Below are 18310 nucleotides of genomic sequence, written 5' to 3'. Positions count from 1 at the left end.
CCAAGATAATGTGTGTAGATTGGGGCCAGGATACTCCAGGCTGCCCCTGGAGTATCCTGACCAGTGCAGACAAGGCCTCAGTGTTCCTCTTCTGGAAAGTCAGGAAAACAGAATCCAATCTTTTGGCACTGGCCAATATGGCTTTCTCAACAGGACTTCCTCAACAGTGGCACTTCAGAAGTGGAACTCTTTCCCAAGAGAAGTCAGCCTGGCTCTTCCCCCTTATCAGTTTCAAGCAGGAAGTCAACACTACACTGTTTTGTATGGCATTTGGTCCCTAAAGCCAGTGGTTTAATTGTGTTTAGCAGGTTTTTCAAAATTATTTTGGCCTATTTTTAAAGAGCACTTGTAACTATTGAACATTTCCTCGGGGCTTCAAACAAGAATAACCCCAGAACTGCCTCCTTCTCTCTTTGGGAAACTTACTACTTAATTCTCCCTCTGCTCAAGTGGACATCAGCAAACCTGTTACTTGCCCATCACCACCCAAAGTATTTGCTGATTTCAAATTTAAACATCTGATTGTTAGTGATGACAACTTAAAAAACTATTCAACTATGTTGGGAGCTAAACTTTTCATAATCTTCACAGCCCATGGAGGTCCATATCATTGGATTACTGCCTCTATAACTTGCCAAAATTAGAAATGTCCTTGCAAATATTACCTTGGCAATGAGGAAAGTGCAGCTCTGCTGAGAGGCATCTGTCACATTGTTGGCCTGTTATGCCAGGTCGACACTCACATTGCCCTGTGGTTGGATTGCATGAGCCTTGGTAGGAGCCATGGGGTGAGCACCTACAAGCTGAACAAAGGTGTTAATTTTAGAAATGGCAGTATTTACACAACAGATGTTTTGTTATCCACCAAGCTTCAAGTTGTCCCTAGATGTTTTTGGACTACAGCCCCCACTGTCCTGCTGGCCAAAATGCAGAAGGCAGAGAGGGCAATGCCCACTGTAATCCAAATCTGGGCACCCACAGTTAGAAGTCACTGAATTAACATTTCTTCAACATCATTCTATGCATGCTTTGTAGACATGCTCAAGCAAGTAACAGCCCTTGCTTCCCTTTTTTGGAAAAAAAAAGACAAATATGTGATTTAGGGCTTAGGACTGAGATCTATTTATTGCCTTGTAGCTCCCAGCTATGAAGGCAATCTGGCTGAGGACTCTAACCTACAGCAGAAAAAGGAAGGAGAGTTCTGTTATTCCTTTCTTAATGTGCTTCTACACTAGGGCTTAGTCTTTGAGAGCTAGAACTGAACGGGAAGGGGGGAAATGGCTGACATATTGAAAATTTATTACTGTACATTCAACTCAGTAGTATCTAGAGGACACTTAGGATCAAACTATACATTATAGACAGAAACAGGAATTCCTTCAGTGCTGCAAGACCTCTGATTGTCACATCACTAACTTTAAGACATTTTAGACTACCATGATTTGAAGCCACCAAAAAGCAAAATTGCACCTGCAGATATCCAAACAGGTGTTGCATAACATCCAACAAAAATTGCTGGGCATTGAAAACATTTAAGCCAAACCACTGGTCCATCATACCAATAACATATTTAGAAATACTCTCCAAAGTCTCAGGCATCTTTTCCTGATCTTGTTGAATATAATTCATTTAGCTGTGTATATTGAGCTTCGGACATCCTGTGTCTATGGGATGTACGCCACCATTTCTATGGGTCATAAATCAACTATGCTTTTTTGCTACTAAAGGCCATCAGTCATGATATTGTGTAATGTTAATGACAGTTTATTAGCATATATAAACTTGAGAAACAGAATGTCAGTAGAATCACACACAGCAGGAGTGCTTTTTTCTGCAAGGAAGCAATGTCTAACTGGGATTTTGACAAAGAATGGGTCTGAATCCATATATGGAGCTGTGAGAGCCACAGTTTGCATTTAAATGCTAAAAACAGGAACTGCCAAGCCATAAGTTAAGGACTATTTTTTTTAAAAAAAAGGGGGCATCTAGTAAGTTTAGCAGCTGAGAAATAAGTAAAAGAAAAACTTACTTACACAAGCAAGTGGGATAGTTATAATATCCAGGAGCACACTGCCTGCATTTAGGACCAGCATAATTTATATGGCAAAGACAATGACCTTGAGGGCCACAGGTGTTGTTCACAGATCCAGCTGCATCACAGTTGCACTCTGTGTAGGAAGAATCAGAAAGGATCACACTATTTATGTAACCTTTTGTTAAATTGTCAGTTTTCATGCATCTCCCTTAGCAAAACTCCAAGAAAGAAAATAACATCCTAACTCTTCTGAGGCAAGATGTTGCTTTTAGTGCAAATTGACCATGAAGGAATAATACTCTTCCTGCTACGTAACTGTTTACACCTTAGAAAAAGATTTAATTTAATTATTTCCTACCAGCATAAAATGAAAAATTCAAATGGTTGTTAATAAATGGCAAACAAAGAAAATTCCTATACTTTCTTGTCCATAAATCTGCAGCACTGATATGGCTTAGATCCAAGCAGAAACTTAAAAAAAAAAACTTATTCTAAGCCAACAAAATGTTATTTAGGAAAGTGCTGGTGGTACTGTTACGCTAATATCCACCTGTAAGAATTTAATAGCTCAAGGAGCCTATTGATCAATAGGTCCCAAGTTTTGCAATGTTGTTTATTACAAGAATAGCCTGTTAAAATTCTATACACATTTAAAAATTCTAATCATTATAAATTGAACAAAAGCAAAATGACAGATGAATGGCTGCTTATAGTAAAACAAACAAACAAACGAAATATCAAAAAAGCCTGCCCCAAAAGATGCTAAAATATGGTTGTTAGTTCACTATTCTTTTAAAAGCTACACCTCTTCCTAGGGCACATCACACAACTAAAGTAGCCAGCCCAATTTTGAACTAATATCTGAATATGCCCAAATAACTGAGAATACAAAGTGGATGAAGTGCTATCTTTTATTGAACACTGTTGCTAACTTTTCAGTTACACTGCAAACTAATATTTATAATTTTTTCCTGTTTCAAACTCACTATAATAGTTGAATTTGGCTTTAAGATGGAATCTTGGACATATTTGCCAGATTCATCTTGAGCAGAACTGAGGGACAGATTTTCTGGGTAATTATTATTGGAATTCATTGAGAATTTTGGTAAATCCAAAAAGCGCTAAGCCTCAATAGACGTGGTGAGAAATTAACGCTTACAAAAGTACTATTCGATGATGTCCTATCAGCATGATGTCTAGCACTGAGTGACTACCTGCATGATGAAAACTCATCTTTCTCCACTACTCTGGTTGTCCTTAAGTCACAGGGATGTGGGGAAGCATAAAAGATTCTGGCATGATTACAAATGCTGAAATCCAAATACAATCTAACGTACATAATTTTAGAATATATATAATCAAAAGCTAAGAATACGGGAATACATATGCAGGATTATCTATAATCATAATGAATTTATTATATCCAGAATGACTCTGAATGTACTCTCTCTATGCAGGACTCTTAATGTTTTTTTCCAAAGGAATTTTGAGATGCACTATACTTTCTCTATATGGGATACATTGTTGTTGTTGTTGTTGTTGTTGCTATGTGCCCGCAAGTCATTTCTGACTTATGGCAACCCTAAGATGAAACTATAATGGCCATTTTCTTGGCAAAATTTGTTCAGAAGGGGTTTGCCTTTGCCTTCCTTTGAGACTGAGAGAATGTGACTTGCTCAAGGTCACCCAGTGGGATTCCATGCTAGAGCAGGGATTTGAACTCTGTTCTCCAGAGTTATGGACATGGTCCAACCTTCAAACTACTACATCATACTGGCTCTCATTGTACTAGCGTACATCTCGGATGTGCCTTGTCCACAAGCAGACTCTTCACTAATTCAGATGTAAAGTATCTCATATGTATGATTCTATGATTATGCAAATGCAAACATCAGTGACTTGAACTGGACAGATCATAGTTTTCTACCATTCTCTTCTTCCAAAAAAAAAAAAAAAGAAAAGAAAGAAAACCACTTTGGCTAACTGTGCTTCCATTTATTTCTTTGTTTCTAGTTGCTCCCTTAATTGTCTGGATTCTGTATATTAGCTCCTATGTGATGGGTAGATGGGAAGGTAGAAAGGGAGACTGAAAGCAGAAATCTATGGAGGTAGAAGGCTAGGTTTAATGAGTGGGTCCTGAAGGGGATAAAATTTAAGGATGGGACTTAGGAGCCTTTAGTAAAACAAATCTGGGGACTCTTTGCACGGTGTTGCTAAGGCTGGATCTTGAGGTCTGCATTCAAACTGCATAGAGCTAAAGGATGTTCCATTTTTCATATATTATACATCCAAAAGACATATACACCTAGCCCTGCACAATCGCAGGGGCTAGGTGCGCAGGACCCCTACAAAAATGGAAAAACTGCAAATATCCATAGCACTCCCTTCCTCAACAGCACTCTCTTGAGAAGTGCAAGAGATGAAAAGTGGTGCCATGGTCCTGGGCAGTTCACTTGTTGCTGCTTCTTTTTCCATGCCTAATAGTCTTCCCTGCCTCTCTTCATTTGCCTCTCTCCTCCCCCTCTGTCTCTTTCTTTGCCTACCTGTCTGTCCTCCCTCCCTTTTTCTTCTGTGGCCAGGGTGCCTGTGGATGGAAAGAGCCCTCTTTCTCTCTGTCTAGTTTGCTTTCACCCTTCTTCCCACCCCATCTGGACAAACTCATGAATAATCAAATCTGTGAATGATAAACCCGTGAATGAGGAAGAACAATAGTATTACATATACAAAAACAAGTTCAAGCATCATCCAAGTGAAATATGTATATATGTGTGTTTGTATGTTTCTGTTTACTGAGCATTTTGAAAAATGCATAAAGCTCCACTGAAATCAATAATAAAAACATGCTCAGCAAAATAATAGTTATGCACTTCTTTTATGTGCCCCAGCCAACTCCACATTGATATACGGAACTATATATTTATAGTCTGAAGTTTCCTTTCCATTTCAAGTAGTTTTCATATTATATTTCTTTTCTTTGGATGCATTTCATTTTTCCACGATTCTCACCAACCAGGCTTCATGACAATTTTTAAACCCCAAAATTTAAACCAAGGCAGCTTGGGATGCATTTTCTCCAATTCAGTTCCTTATAAATGTTCTTATACACAAACTGAAGAATGCTTTATGTTTTTCATTAAAGCATATGAGTCTTCTCCAGATCCAAGAAGTTTCTAGTTCAACCTCTTTTGCTGTAGACTTAATCCAGCATTTTGCAATAAGGGGACCTTTTAAAGTTTGCAATATGTCCCAATGTACCATTAAATAATAAACAAACATTATATACCCATATAAGCATAATGCAATTTATCTTTCTTCTTTTTTTTTTTTAGTGACCAGCTCTCACTATCTTGTTTACTGGCATGTGATAATAATAATCCTTACAAAGTCAGGTGACATTATTTTGACACATTACCAAACTTCACCAGCAGAATTAGTTGCCAGGATAGAAAGCAGATTACAAGAGCCCTCTTGTAGGAGACACTTTGGCCGCCATACCTAGGGGGCTTGCACCAAATAGTGCAGAGCTGTAAGAAGTGGAGGGTGGGTAAGAGGAGGAAAAGAAAGGAGAAGAAGGCTGGGAAGAAGGACAGGAGAAACAGCAGTCACCTAAGTGCTGCCTAATTTGTTGAGTATTAGCTGAAGTGTGGGCAGGAAGAATTCTGTGGCACTTCAGGAGAAGAAGGTGGGCATGAAGAACCACAGAAAAGGTCTCAAAGGCCAACACTTGGCTTGAAAGTTGTTAAGTTGCCCACCTGTATGGGAAAACACTGCAGCCCAACATTTGTAGTCAAAGATCCAACCCCCAGCAGTTATTTTATTATTTATTTATTGTTTTGTTTTTTGTTTTTCATTTGTATACTGGCTTTCTCCCAGAGTGAGACCCAAGGTGACTACTAGACAGAGTCAGTTAAACAACTTTCACAATAAATGTTTTTAATAAAACAATTAAAATCACCACATAAAACAATCTAAAAATCATTTAAAAGATATACAAAAGTTCTAAAAGATAAATAAAACATTCCAATAAGAAGCTTCCCTATTTACTCACTAAAAGCCTGCTTAAGCAAAATGGCCTTTGCCTTCTGGCAAAAGGAAAGCTGGGAGAGGGCCAGCCTCATCTCCAGAGAGTGGGAGCATCTACTGAGAAGGTTCTTTCTTGTGTCCTCACCAAATGAGCCTATGATGGTGGCAGGACCAAAAGAAAGCCTTTCCCTGTAGATATTAGAATTTTGTATATGGCTTTATAAATCATCAACACTTTGAATTGTGCCTGGAAACAAACCAGTAGCCAGTGAAGCTGTTTTAACAAGGTAGTTATATGCTCTCTATAACTGGCCCTGGTCAGCATACTGACTGCGGCCTTTTGGACTCACTCAAGTTTCCAAACAGTTTCCAAAGGTAGCCCTACATAGAGCGTATTACGTTAATATATGTAATCAAGGCATATGTCACTGTAGCCAGATCTCATATCTGAAGGATATGACACTAGTTTTAGCTGTGCAAATGCACTCCTGGCCATTTGTGAAACCTAGGCACACAGGCTCAGAGTTGAGTCCAGGGGAACATCCAAGCTGGAGCCTGAGATTTGTGTAACCCCATACAGCACAGGTGGAGTCCTTATTCCTTGACCTACCTTTCAACTGACCAGAAGCACCTCTGTCTTGCCTCGATTAAGTTTCAACTTGTTTGCTTTCATCCAGTCCATTACTGACAATAGACATTGGTTTAGTATCAAGACAGTTTCCTTGGAATCACACAGGAAAGAGAGATCGAGTTTGCTGTCATCAGCATATTGGTGACACTGCACCCCAAAACACTGGATGGCCTCCCCCAGTGTTTTTAGGTGGATGTTAAAAAGCATGGGGTATAAACCAGAACCCTGAGGGACCCCACAGACCAATAGCAAGAGCATCGAGCAGGAGCCCTCCATCATCACCTTCTGAGTTCACAAAAAAGACTGAAACCACCCCAAGTCGCATCCCAGAGTCGGCCAGAAGGACAGCATGGTCAGGCTGCTGAGAGGTCCAGTAGAACCAACAGAGACGCACTCCCCATGTCCAGTTCCCTGGGTAGGTCAACCACCAAGGTGATCCATGCTGTTTCCATCATGTTGCCTATGGTGGACCTAAAAATCCACTGCATCCAGAAAGCCCTGGAGTCAGGAGGCCACCACATGCTCCAGAACCTTGCCCAAGAATGCAACATTAGAGACTGGTCAATAGTTTTTGAGAATGGTGGGATCCAGGGAATCCTTTTTCAGTAACAGCCTCACCACAGCCTACTTTAGGCAGGTTGTAAACCTCCCTTGCTGCACTGAGGCATTCACCACTGCCTTTACCCACTTGGACAATCCCCCTCTACCAGTTTTCAGAAACCAGGAAGGGCAAGGATCCAGTATATACACTGTAGCCTTACTTTTCCAAAGATCATGTCCACTTCCTCAAATTGCACAAATTGAAACAAATCCAATAATACAGGACAAAGAAGTACCAAGATTACAATCACTGGTCATATCTCAACTATGGTATCCAAGTCAGAGTCAATCCAAGCAATTATGTCTGCAAAGTGTTTTGCAAATTCATCACAGTGAGCTGTCAAGTGGTCTTTGTTTTCATCTTGTGGGAATGCCCCTGACCACTCAAGTCAGCTCCTCTGGATGACACTATGCAGATGCAAGGGGGGCTGAGAAATGTAATTTCTTTTTTTGCCACCATCACCACAGCATAGGCCTTCCAATGAACTCTAGTGCCTCTTCAGATTCACTCCAAGTCTTCCGCCATCATCATTCTAATCTCTGTCCCATTCATTTCATCACCACCACCTCCTCAGGGGCCTCCACTTCCTGTAAGAAGATGTTTAGGGGCAATGGTGTCCACTGCCCTGGCCATTTCTCAATTCCAGAGATCATCCAGGATCACCTGTCAAGACAACAGGAAACTCCCCAAGAGCCATCAGGAATTCATCTGGATCCATAAATCTCCTGGGTCAGATCATCTTAGAGCTTCGCCCATCCTTGCAGAAGCTCCAAGTTCCAGTGAGTCTAAATCCCACCAGGTAATGATCAGTCCATGACAACAGAACTATAGAAAATTCTTCCACACCCAGACCACTGTCAACATGCCCAAAACATTTTAATAAGATTTCATGTAATAAGTTAGGGAAAACTTTAACTGTTGCCAGTGTGTAATTACACACCAGCTGTGTAATCTTATATTTGTCTACTCAGAAGTGAACCATATTACACTCAGTGGGACTAACTCCTGATGATATGAAAAGGACTACATATTGTCTGATTTGGTGTAAGGTAGTTCCTTACATCTGAATGAAAGACAGGTTCTGAGAATTAGCTCCCTTCCCAATTCCCAAGGTGTAACAGCTCACCCTAGAGACATTTTGCATCCTTCCCTTTTCCTGTAAACATACCATTTCACAACAAGATGGAGATCCTTATCTATTTCACCATTTACAATTAGCAACCTGAAAAGAAGGTGTTATAAGATTTATTTACAAGTCTGAATTCCCATTGGAGAAATTAACACTTTCTAAAATATTTTTACCTTGACAGAAGGGGAAAGAATGATATCCAGGGCGGCAGCTGTTACAATGAATGTCATCTACTTCAGAACGACAAAGGCATCTCCCTTGGAAGTCACAAACTTCTGGGAGAGTGCCAGCTAAATTACATTCACATTCTGCCAAGAAAAACAGAACACTTTAGAAAGCCATTGTTCATTGAAAAAACAACACTTTTAAGTGCACTCCTAGCTAAATCATTCCAGAACCATAGTGAAAATTTCCCACAATTTTCTTTTTGACATTTTTGCTAGTCCATCAGTTGAATTACTGCTTACAGTTAAGGTCAATTTATTTGTGTCCTTGAGGAGATCTGGTCAATGTGGTCTGAAAGCCTAGCACTAACCTTATCAAAGCCCATGCTTGGTGAGACTGAATGGAGTTTATAGGGCAAAACATTTTTAAGGGGCCAAATGTTCCCTATCCCTGCACTCAATATTTGTCTTGAAAAGCCACTGAGAAGTTGATACACTGAATCAAGATTTAGAGTTTACAGTCTCAGCTAGAGGATGAGGCCCCGTTAGTTTCTGAGACATTGCTATGCCTGTAATTTGTGTGACATGCAAATGCTGCTATTTGGTTAAGGCAATAAATTCTGCCCTATGCTCTTCATGTTTGTAAGGCGACTGTGTGATGCATGGCAATACATTCAGTGGAAGGTGCAGAAGAATTTATTTTTGTTTGGAAGTCATGTGGCCCAGAGCAGAATTTGAAAATTGTTCCTCCCCTCAGGTAAACACATGCACACCTACACAGATGGCTAATAGCACAGAGAAATTTGTAATTGATTACAGTCCAGGTTTTTAAATTCAGTCTGCTCTTATGAAGGACATGTTGAAACTTAACATTTGCTTCCCTCATATGCTCCCTTGCTCTTCTCTTTCTTTTCTTTCTTTTTAGGCACACCAAGACAAACAGGTCACTAACCCTGCATCAGGTATCAAAAGATTGCAGTATTTCATATTAGAATAAAACTTAATTCTCAAAATAACTTGGTTCATGATTTTCTTAACAGGATGTAAACATGCAAATCTGATTGTCTATTCTCTATATGGGAGCCTCTAGGAATTCTGTTGGATTGCTGAAATCTCTAAATGATGTGACTTTATCAATTACCTATATAATATGTAAATGACTATTTCTTTATTTATATTCTACCTTTCCACTTAATAGATCCCAAGACAGCTACCCCAAAAATATTTGAATACAATATAAAAAACAAATAGAACAACTGAGACTTACTCTGACAGAAAGGATAATGGAAATATCCCACTGCACAACTGTCACATGCAGTCCCCTGAAACCCAGTATAGCATTGGCACTGCCCTGACTTCTGATCACAGTCGTCAACATTCAACACTCCTGAGCCATGGCACTGACAAGCTAGAGAGCACAAATTTAAAGGAAATTAAATTAAATATTAATAGTCTTGAATTTTGAACACATTTTGAATGGAGAAAAAATTGTGCAGCATTTGACTTTGGCATCTTTTGGTGCACTTATACAACTTACGCTGACAATGCAGTCCAAAAAATCCTGGTTTGCAGCCATCTCCTAATTTCGAAAGAAATAAGAGCACTTCAGAGTCACATCATATGCAAAGGAAACCCGCATATATAAAAAAAGCAAGGCAGGGAGGAATGAAGGATAGTGCTTCATAGACAATTACAGTACTAATTGTACAAGAACTGTCCTAAAACCTGAGCACTGCATTACTAAAGCAGTTGCATACTCATTTCCAGGTGCAGAAACTGAGGTCAAGGAAGGGAAAGATTTTTCAGTGTTAAGAAACAGACAAGTCTTCACATATCCAGAACACCTTGTGATGGATGAGCTCTTGACAAGCAAAGGTCCACTTCCTTTGCAGGTGTTTGTGTATGCCTGCACAGATGTGCATATGTGTGTGTGCGTGCGTGCACACACTGGGCCATTCAAATGGTAAAATCTCAAAGAACAAAACTTGCCAGTTATATGACCAGCTGATGGGTCTTCTTTTGGACTTGAAGTAGTAATTGGATGCACAGGAATCCCTTTTATGTGGGAGAAAGAAGACACAGCCATTGAGAAAATAACACACACATTTAGTACATTTATATACTGCCTTTCTCCCATGACATTTAAGGTGGTTCATAGTTCAACAGAACAGGTTACAATTTAAGAGTCAAGATATAAAAATGTAAATGGACAGGACATTCATATACCATGAGTCATGGTGACTTTCTAATACTTAACCTGAATTGCATTAATCGAGGGGAAAGGGGGGCCTGAAACATTTTACAGTATTGTTAATATCACCCAGAAAAGGAGAGATGAGGGAACGCATCCACAAAGCAAGTATGTTTAAAAATAGAACTCGCAGTTGTTTGCCCTCAACCCCTGAAAACAACTAATCATAGAAAGAGAACCATAGATTTTTTATTATAGATATCTTCTTTACCTCAGGGTTCAATAAATGACTGTTACTTCTATCTTGATTGCATGGCAAAGATCACAATATCTGTTTTATACTTTTACTTAATAGAATAATATTTATTTATTGATGACTTACTGATACTTTAGTGATTGGAACAACTGGATGCTGAGCGATGTTTAGTATAACAAATGGCAAAAAGGCAGAGATGTGTTGATATAGTGATACTCACAGTAGCAGAAAGGAAAATTATGATGTCCATCAGCACACTCATCACAGCTTCTACCCTGATAATTACGTTTACAATAACATCTACCAGATCCTTCCTCACAGCCATTAGAATGTTCTGGAATGCAGCTGCAGCCTGCATGAAACAACATCATTATAAAAGCTTTCTTCAGCTGAATTTATTTAATTACTGAAGGCTAACATTACAATTATAGGAATTTCAATTGTACAACTTCTTAGATATCACTTAAATCTAGAATTGTAATATTACTTCATACAACAATGTGATGCTCTCCTACTGAAAGAAGCTTAGGCAGTTTGGAGAGGATATTTTTCACATGTATATATGCTTTTACTTCTTAAGCTCACAGGGAAGGAAGTGGCCACTTGTCTGGTATTTCAAGTTGCAATTTCGCCATCTCATACATCATGGTATCTTTAGTATCTTTATGAATTTATTGAAGTATTTATGTTTCACTACTCAGGTTACAACTTGATTACTGACTTAGGACACAGGAAAATAAGTCAAAAACAAAAAATATTGCAACACTGTTTAAGACAAGTATTTTAAAATATCTGAATACATAAGAAGGCCTGCACCTGCTGCCAAAGTGATTTGAGGTATCTCACCAATTCACCACCACGGTGAAAGCATTTCATGGTCTGGGATTTTGCAAAAATATTTTCTGATCACTGCCTATCTGATTTACCAAAGGCAGGAATATTCAGAAAATAACCCTAAAGGTGATTGCTATATATGGGCAGTATCACATGAACATATACTGTACAATCCTTCCTTTACCCAGTTCCTGTGGCATGCAGATGTTTCAGAATAATCACACTAGCCTTTCAAATAGTTCTCAGATATCGAATGGCAATCAGTTCAGTTGTTAAGAACCAGACTGACACATCCCATTCAAGAAATCACAGCCAAAAATACAGCTGCAGTATTCTGAGTCAACTAAAAGTTTCTAAAGGGTTCTTCAGAGGCCAGTTCACCCACAGTAAATTGCAGTAGTCAAGTCATTAGACCTGACATTACAAAAGCATGGCTAATGTTTCCATCTCTGTCCAGGGGCAGTTGCAGATAGTGCAAGAGCCTTTGCTTGATTTTTCTTAGACCAATTAAATAAATAAATTAGCATAGACAGAACAGAAGCAGCCATCTATATAACTTTGTGGTTATAATTAAGCTTTCTGGATGGACAAAATCTATCTAAAACATTCCACTGCACAGAGACAACAACAAGGTGCTTTAGTATTTTTAAAATCTCTGTGATAGAAAAACATTTAACAAGTGTGGCACTTCCTATCACAATTATAATAATAAACTGATGAAATAAAAGACTCTACAAGTGTTACTTCTTTCACATATAAACATCTTGAATCCCCCAGCCAACATGACCACCAGTCATGCTAGCTGGAAGGTTATAGGAGTTGTAATCCCCAAAGTAACAGCTCCAAGTTCTGGAAAGAAACTATTCTTGCCAAAGTTGTTTTATACTACAATACAACCCTTGTATTTGCAGGAGATATGGTCTCTGACTTACCATGGAAATGTAAAATTGCAGATAACAGTGAACTAGATTGAAATTAATGACCTCAGGATGAAGTTGACCATACAGTTGTGCTGGAGAACCCATCCTAGAGATTCCTAGAGAGAACACCTCTCTAGACATTTTTAGGTCCTCCACTGTGACTCTGTGCTCAACTTGCACTAGAAGCATACCACAGAATTGCATTGGAGGACCTAGACAATGCCTAGAGAGAACATATTTTTGGGACCAGTACCAGTCCTACAGACACAGGGGATGTACTCTACTTTAGATTCAATGGTGCTAAATGCAAGAGAAATGTTAATCCCATATTCTAAAATATATTAAAATTAATCTTGCCAATTCTTCCTGTGCCTCTTTGGGCACAGAAGGCAATACTTTCATCATTTAAAAGTTAAGATGAAAATCGCATACGTATACATCCATGTGGTGCTGTCACTGGAACACCGTAAGGACGATAGTAACCATTTGCACATCGCTCACAATTTATGCCAGCTGTGTTATGCTATGTAACAACAACAAAAAAGGAATATATTATTAAAAATGCAACTGCAAGAACACCTAAGCAAGAAAACAGCTAGATATTGACATTTTAACATTACAGTTCACCCTCCATATCCACGGACTTGCTATCTGTGGATTCAACCAACTGTAGACTATATGCCTGCATAGTCCCCAAAGAAGGCGCATGCACATGGCTGCACCACCATTAGAGACAGCCCTCTTTGTCCCTGTTGTGGTGTGTGCACATGGCTGCACTGCCATTCAGGATAATGAGTCCCATTGTCGCTAATGGCAGTTCAGTCGCGTGCACATGCCACCACTGGGGATAACAGGAGCTGTCCCCAATGGTGGCCTGGCCACGTGCACGTGCCACCACTGAAGTTCTGTTGTTCCCAATGGTGGTGTGGCCACATAGCCATCTGCAGATTTTGGTATCCACAGAGCATCTGCAGATTTTGGTACCCACAGAGGGGTTCAGAATGGATCCACCACAGATACCAACTGTACTTTAAATACATTGCTACCACTAAAGTAGGAGGATGAGGTGACAGAAATACAGTGTATTCTGATTCTTTGCTTTATTACATTGTCAAAAACTAAGAGGTTAAAATCAAAAATCAAGAATCAGCTTAGTACTACTACCTGTTAAGGTACACCACCTGAGCAGTGAAATCTTTCACCTAATGTCATTTGAATTCTACTACCTTATATATATATTTTTTTTTCATGGTAATATTATGAAATCTAAGATGCCATGTAAGAAAACTGTCAACATATGTCATGACTGAGCTGTAGGATACTGAAATTCCTAGATAATTGAATGGCTACTACAGGTGGCTCATGGTTTGTTCACTTGTTGTTCAGCTCCCAAATGTAAAATTTCAGTTTTGACTCCCAGTTCCAAATCCTGGACTCCCTTCTCAACTTAACCCTTTGACACAATACTCCTGGCTCAATTTGACAGTTCCTACAGCTGAATTGTGACATATGTTGACAACTTTCCAACATAATATCTTAGATTTCATGACGTTACTATGAAAAAATATAAAATGCTCAAGTAATGGAATTAAAATGTCATTAGATAAAAGATGAATTCATATCATCTGTTTATTATCACTCTTTTGATAAAGATGTTTTTGGTTCTCTTTTCATTTAAATTGGGATAGAGTGCCAACAGCCAAGTCATCTGATTTTTATATATTGCAGAACACTCTTTTCCAGCCAAGATAACATTTCAGCTTCAATAAGCCAAGGGATATTTTAGAAAATAAAATCATACCACTGTCTTATTTGAAAATCAGTGGTAATTAAACTTTGAGATGATGAAAAATTAGTTCTACAGCAAACAAATTATATCAGGACCCCAGTAGCATATTGCTAGATGCAGAGAACAAAACATAAGGTCATTCTCTTTTTCCAGACATTAATCTGTACACTATGTCTCAGTTTCCATCACTTTTGCCATTTGCAAAAACATTACTAATTATGTTTCTATAAATAAAAATGAGCAAAGGGCAAGCTCAATCCATATGCCTCTTCTAGGAAGACAGAGCTATAATTAGATTTCATGGCTAAGTAGTTTCACCCAACTTTATTGTTCAAATCAAATTGTAGACAATCAACATGAGATGCAACAGACAGTGTTTCTTAAGATACCAGTCATTCATCCACTTTCATGATGTTCAGAGAAAAACTTTAGCTAGCATGTCCTTTCAAAGGCAAAAATACAAAGAGAAAGTTCCACAGTGAAATGCCAAAGCAAAGACAAAGAGTGTTCCTCTTTCTCTTGAAAAACAATTTTTGTTTTATGTACATCCAGTTATGGGTTTGACAAGAACTGCTTTCAGCTGAGCAATGAGATCAAAAGTACATCATGTATGCCCTGGATGTTTCCTTTCAACCCAGACTAAAAGTAGAAGACCAGTTACTCTACGGGGGCACAAACAGTACTAGGGAACACACAAGCTACAGTGGATCCTTGTTATACGCTGGGGTTTGGTTCCAAGATCCCCCGTGTATAACAAAATCCGTGTATGCTCAAGTCCCATTAAATATAATGACATAGCAAAATGGTGTCCCTAATAAAAAATGGAACATCAAGGTAAATTTATACTTTTTTGGAACATTTTCAAACCGTGTATGCTTAAATCTGTGTATAAAAAATCCGTGTATAAGAAGGGCCGACTGTACTCTCTTCTTTTCTCCTTTTCTCTCAATTGATTTGATCACCCTTGCTTGCTAAGTATAGGCTTGCCTTTTTTAATTTCTCAACCAAACCAGCCCCGGGTGCCAAAATAACGTGTCTGACCTTACATTTTCTACATCTTGACTTCAGGAAGATAGCACTATTTGATTTTCTGCCTGAGGCAGAAAAAAGCCTTGATTCCACCTTGACAGTCCTGCTAGTCTAATTGGACACTAAACATGTGGATGAGGCCTGACCAGAACCAGGATCTAATGGGTCATTCAGCTGCAAAACATTACATTTCCAAGTGTCAATAGTATCTAATTTAAATGCTAAAAAGAATTTTGTAATTGGTAGACAGATGTTTCAATATGTCTCTCTTGTATTATTTCATGTTCATGACTGGAGTTTCTTCACATAAAAACATCTTCTGTTATTTAGATATTTGTGTATGCATCATTTTAACCAAAGTGTAAAGAAAAAGCAGTGTATTGAGGCTACTTAATTCACTTAGGGGGTTGATAACTGAGTATTCTCAAGTTTTGCACTACAACATCCACAATCCCTTATAACTGCTTATGCTGGCTGAGGGCTGATAGGAGCTATAGGTTAAATGTTTGGCGACTACCTCAATGCCTACCCCTAAGCTGTTGTTAGCTTCAGGTGGCTAAAAAATAAAGTCCATAGTGCATTCTTATACATGCCCATTCTTAGACAAGCCTTATTGAGATCAATGAAGCTTATCTCCATAAGTGCAGACTTCTGCTGCAATCCTGTCTGTACCTATTTACCAGAGGATAAGCCTCACTGAACTCAGTGGTACTTGCTTATAAGTAGACATGTTTCCACTTGCATTGCAAGTTATTCATTTTTGAAGGTTGCACACCAGGTGACCAGTAATTTGGATAAATCTTTTAGAAAAAGTGGTGATAGGTGTTTATGGAATTGTTCAATTTCATTAATTAAAAATACACTATACTGTATTGCTTAGGATTTATAGTTTAGGTCACAATCCTAAACACACTAAAAATTGCTCCAGTGAATACAACTGGATCAGTACCTAAGTAATCACATACTGTATAATATAGAAATTAAAATTTAAGGATATCTGTAGTGACTGAATAAGGTCCAGTCTTCCAAGATACAATAAGTATTTCTTTGTGTGCTGTTTCCAATTACAATGTATTTATTGACTACAAGAAAAAGGAGGACAGGTGGGGTAGGGGTATTTTACCTGACAGTCAATGCAGACCCCTCCACCTTGATACTCCCCATAAAGATTTAAGCTCTCTTTACGTTGCTCAATCTCAGGATCATAATAGCAGTCGGTGGCATGTCCATGGCAGTTGCAAGCTAAAAAAATTTATTTTAACAGTGGAGCAAATTAGTAAAAGAGCATAAAATTTTTTAAAAGCATCTCAACATTCAATGTGCAATGCAGCAAAATGGAAATTGTAGTACAATGAATTTGGAGGGCACCAGGTTTAAAAAAAATGTTTTAACCTTCCTCCATATCTAAGCGACCCAGCTTTTAACTCTACCCCTTACATCAGGTATATGCATGTTGTTGGTGACTGCTTCTCTGCACTCACCATTTTCTTCCATTCCTACAACAGCTTTGTTTTTCCTACATAAATTATTCCAAGATCCTGAGAAACTGAGACTGATTCTGCTAAAGGAGTAGGAAACATTGTCCTATACCTGTGAGAAGCCACTATAATGCTACATATTTTACCTTAAACATTTCTGTATCATCATTTATTCAATATCATTGTTTTTCCTCAGCTTGAGTCTCATTTAAAATACCATATAAAATAAACATAGTGCAAAGTATCTGACCAACTAAACATATCAGAACGAAAAGTACCTAAATGCCACAAGAGTGATACAGAAGATGGAAAAAAATTGTTTTCATTAAAAGGAATGATTGTAAATAAGTAAATAATGTGACATCATGTTTCTTTTAAAAGAAATGCGACACCATATCTCTCTTTCTGCCTTCTGTATCACTCATGTGGAATTCAGGTACTGTTTGTTCTGGTATGTTTAGCTGGTCAAACAGTTTGCACTATCCATCACTTTCAAGTGTTGTACATTTGTCAGCTAAAATGTTTTATATCAAATTGTCTAAGTGTTGTTCCTTATGCCTCTTCCATGCTGTAACTTTTGCACACTGTGAATTTCTAACTATGTTTGCTTTATATGCTGCTTTATATGAGTCTCAAGCTGAGGAAAATGTAAATCCTAATCCTAATCCTAATAGATATGTATACACTCAGCTGTTCCTCTTTGGCTGTCCAAACAGTGGCTTATAGTTGTTATTGGGTTGTTGTTGTTTTTTTTTGGGGGGGGGTTGTTTTGTTTTTAAAAAAATCTTCTACAGCCAGCCATAATGCTATTCTAGGAAAGAGTATCTTGGCTGGGCTGAGCAAGACACACATTGCTAAGCAGCTAGTATTCTCTCATAAAATCAAAATCCTGCTTCTAAAAATCAAATGCTACTAACAGCATGGCTGTAATTTATCGGGCTGGATCCAGTCTAAGGGTGCATCTACATCTTAGGAATAATGCAGTCTGACATCACTTTAATTTGCCATGGATACATCCTGGGTAGAGAATCCTACAGAATCCTGGTATTTGTAGGTTTGTGAGGCATTAGCACTCTTTGGCAGAGAAGACTAAAGACTCTGTAAAACTACAAATACCAGGATTTCATAGGGTGGAGCTACAACACAAACTGGTCTCAAACTACTTTTTTTTTTTTTACACAATGTAGATGCACCCTCAGTCATACTTATTGCAGACCTATTGAAATCAGA

General features: G+C 38.5%; 1 protein-coding gene across 2 annotated transcripts in view; it reads right to left on the bottom strand.

The window, feature by feature from the left end:
* LAMA3 (laminin subunit alpha 3) overlaps positions 1-18310 on the bottom strand; it is a 172275-nt gene that overhangs the window by 114857 nt on the left and 39108 nt on the right. The window contains exons 8-16 of one of the 2 annotated variants that reach the window (XM_089517180.1): positions 16726-16844; positions 13217-13307; positions 11251-11382; positions 10573-10638; positions 10121-10162; positions 9851-9991; positions 8593-8727; positions 2034-2168; positions 666-803 (exon numbers count right to left, since the gene is read on the bottom strand). In XM_089517180.1, coding sequence (XP_089373306.1) covers positions 666-803; positions 2034-2168; positions 8593-8727; positions 9851-9991; positions 10121-10162; positions 10573-10638; positions 11251-11382; positions 13217-13307; positions 16726-16844 — 999 coding nt within the window. Of the gene's footprint in view, positions 1-665; positions 804-2029; positions 2169-8592; positions 8728-9850; positions 9992-10120; positions 10163-10572; positions 10639-11250; positions 11383-13216; positions 13308-16725; positions 16845-18310 lie in introns of those variants that run through there. The other variant, XM_089517179.1, reaches the window with a different exon arrangement.

This window comes from Sceloporus occidentalis, unplaced genomic scaffold (genome assembly GCF_023333645.1).
Source record: "Sceloporus occidentalis isolate IW3139 unplaced genomic scaffold, rSceOcc1.0.p SCAF_3, whole genome shotgun sequence".
NCBI classification, from domain to species: Eukaryota; Metazoa; Chordata; class Lepidosauria; order Squamata; family Phrynosomatidae; genus Sceloporus; species Sceloporus occidentalis.
The sequence above is the reverse complement of the archived record's forward strand: the minus strand, read 5'-3'. Positions and strand labels throughout refer to the sequence as shown.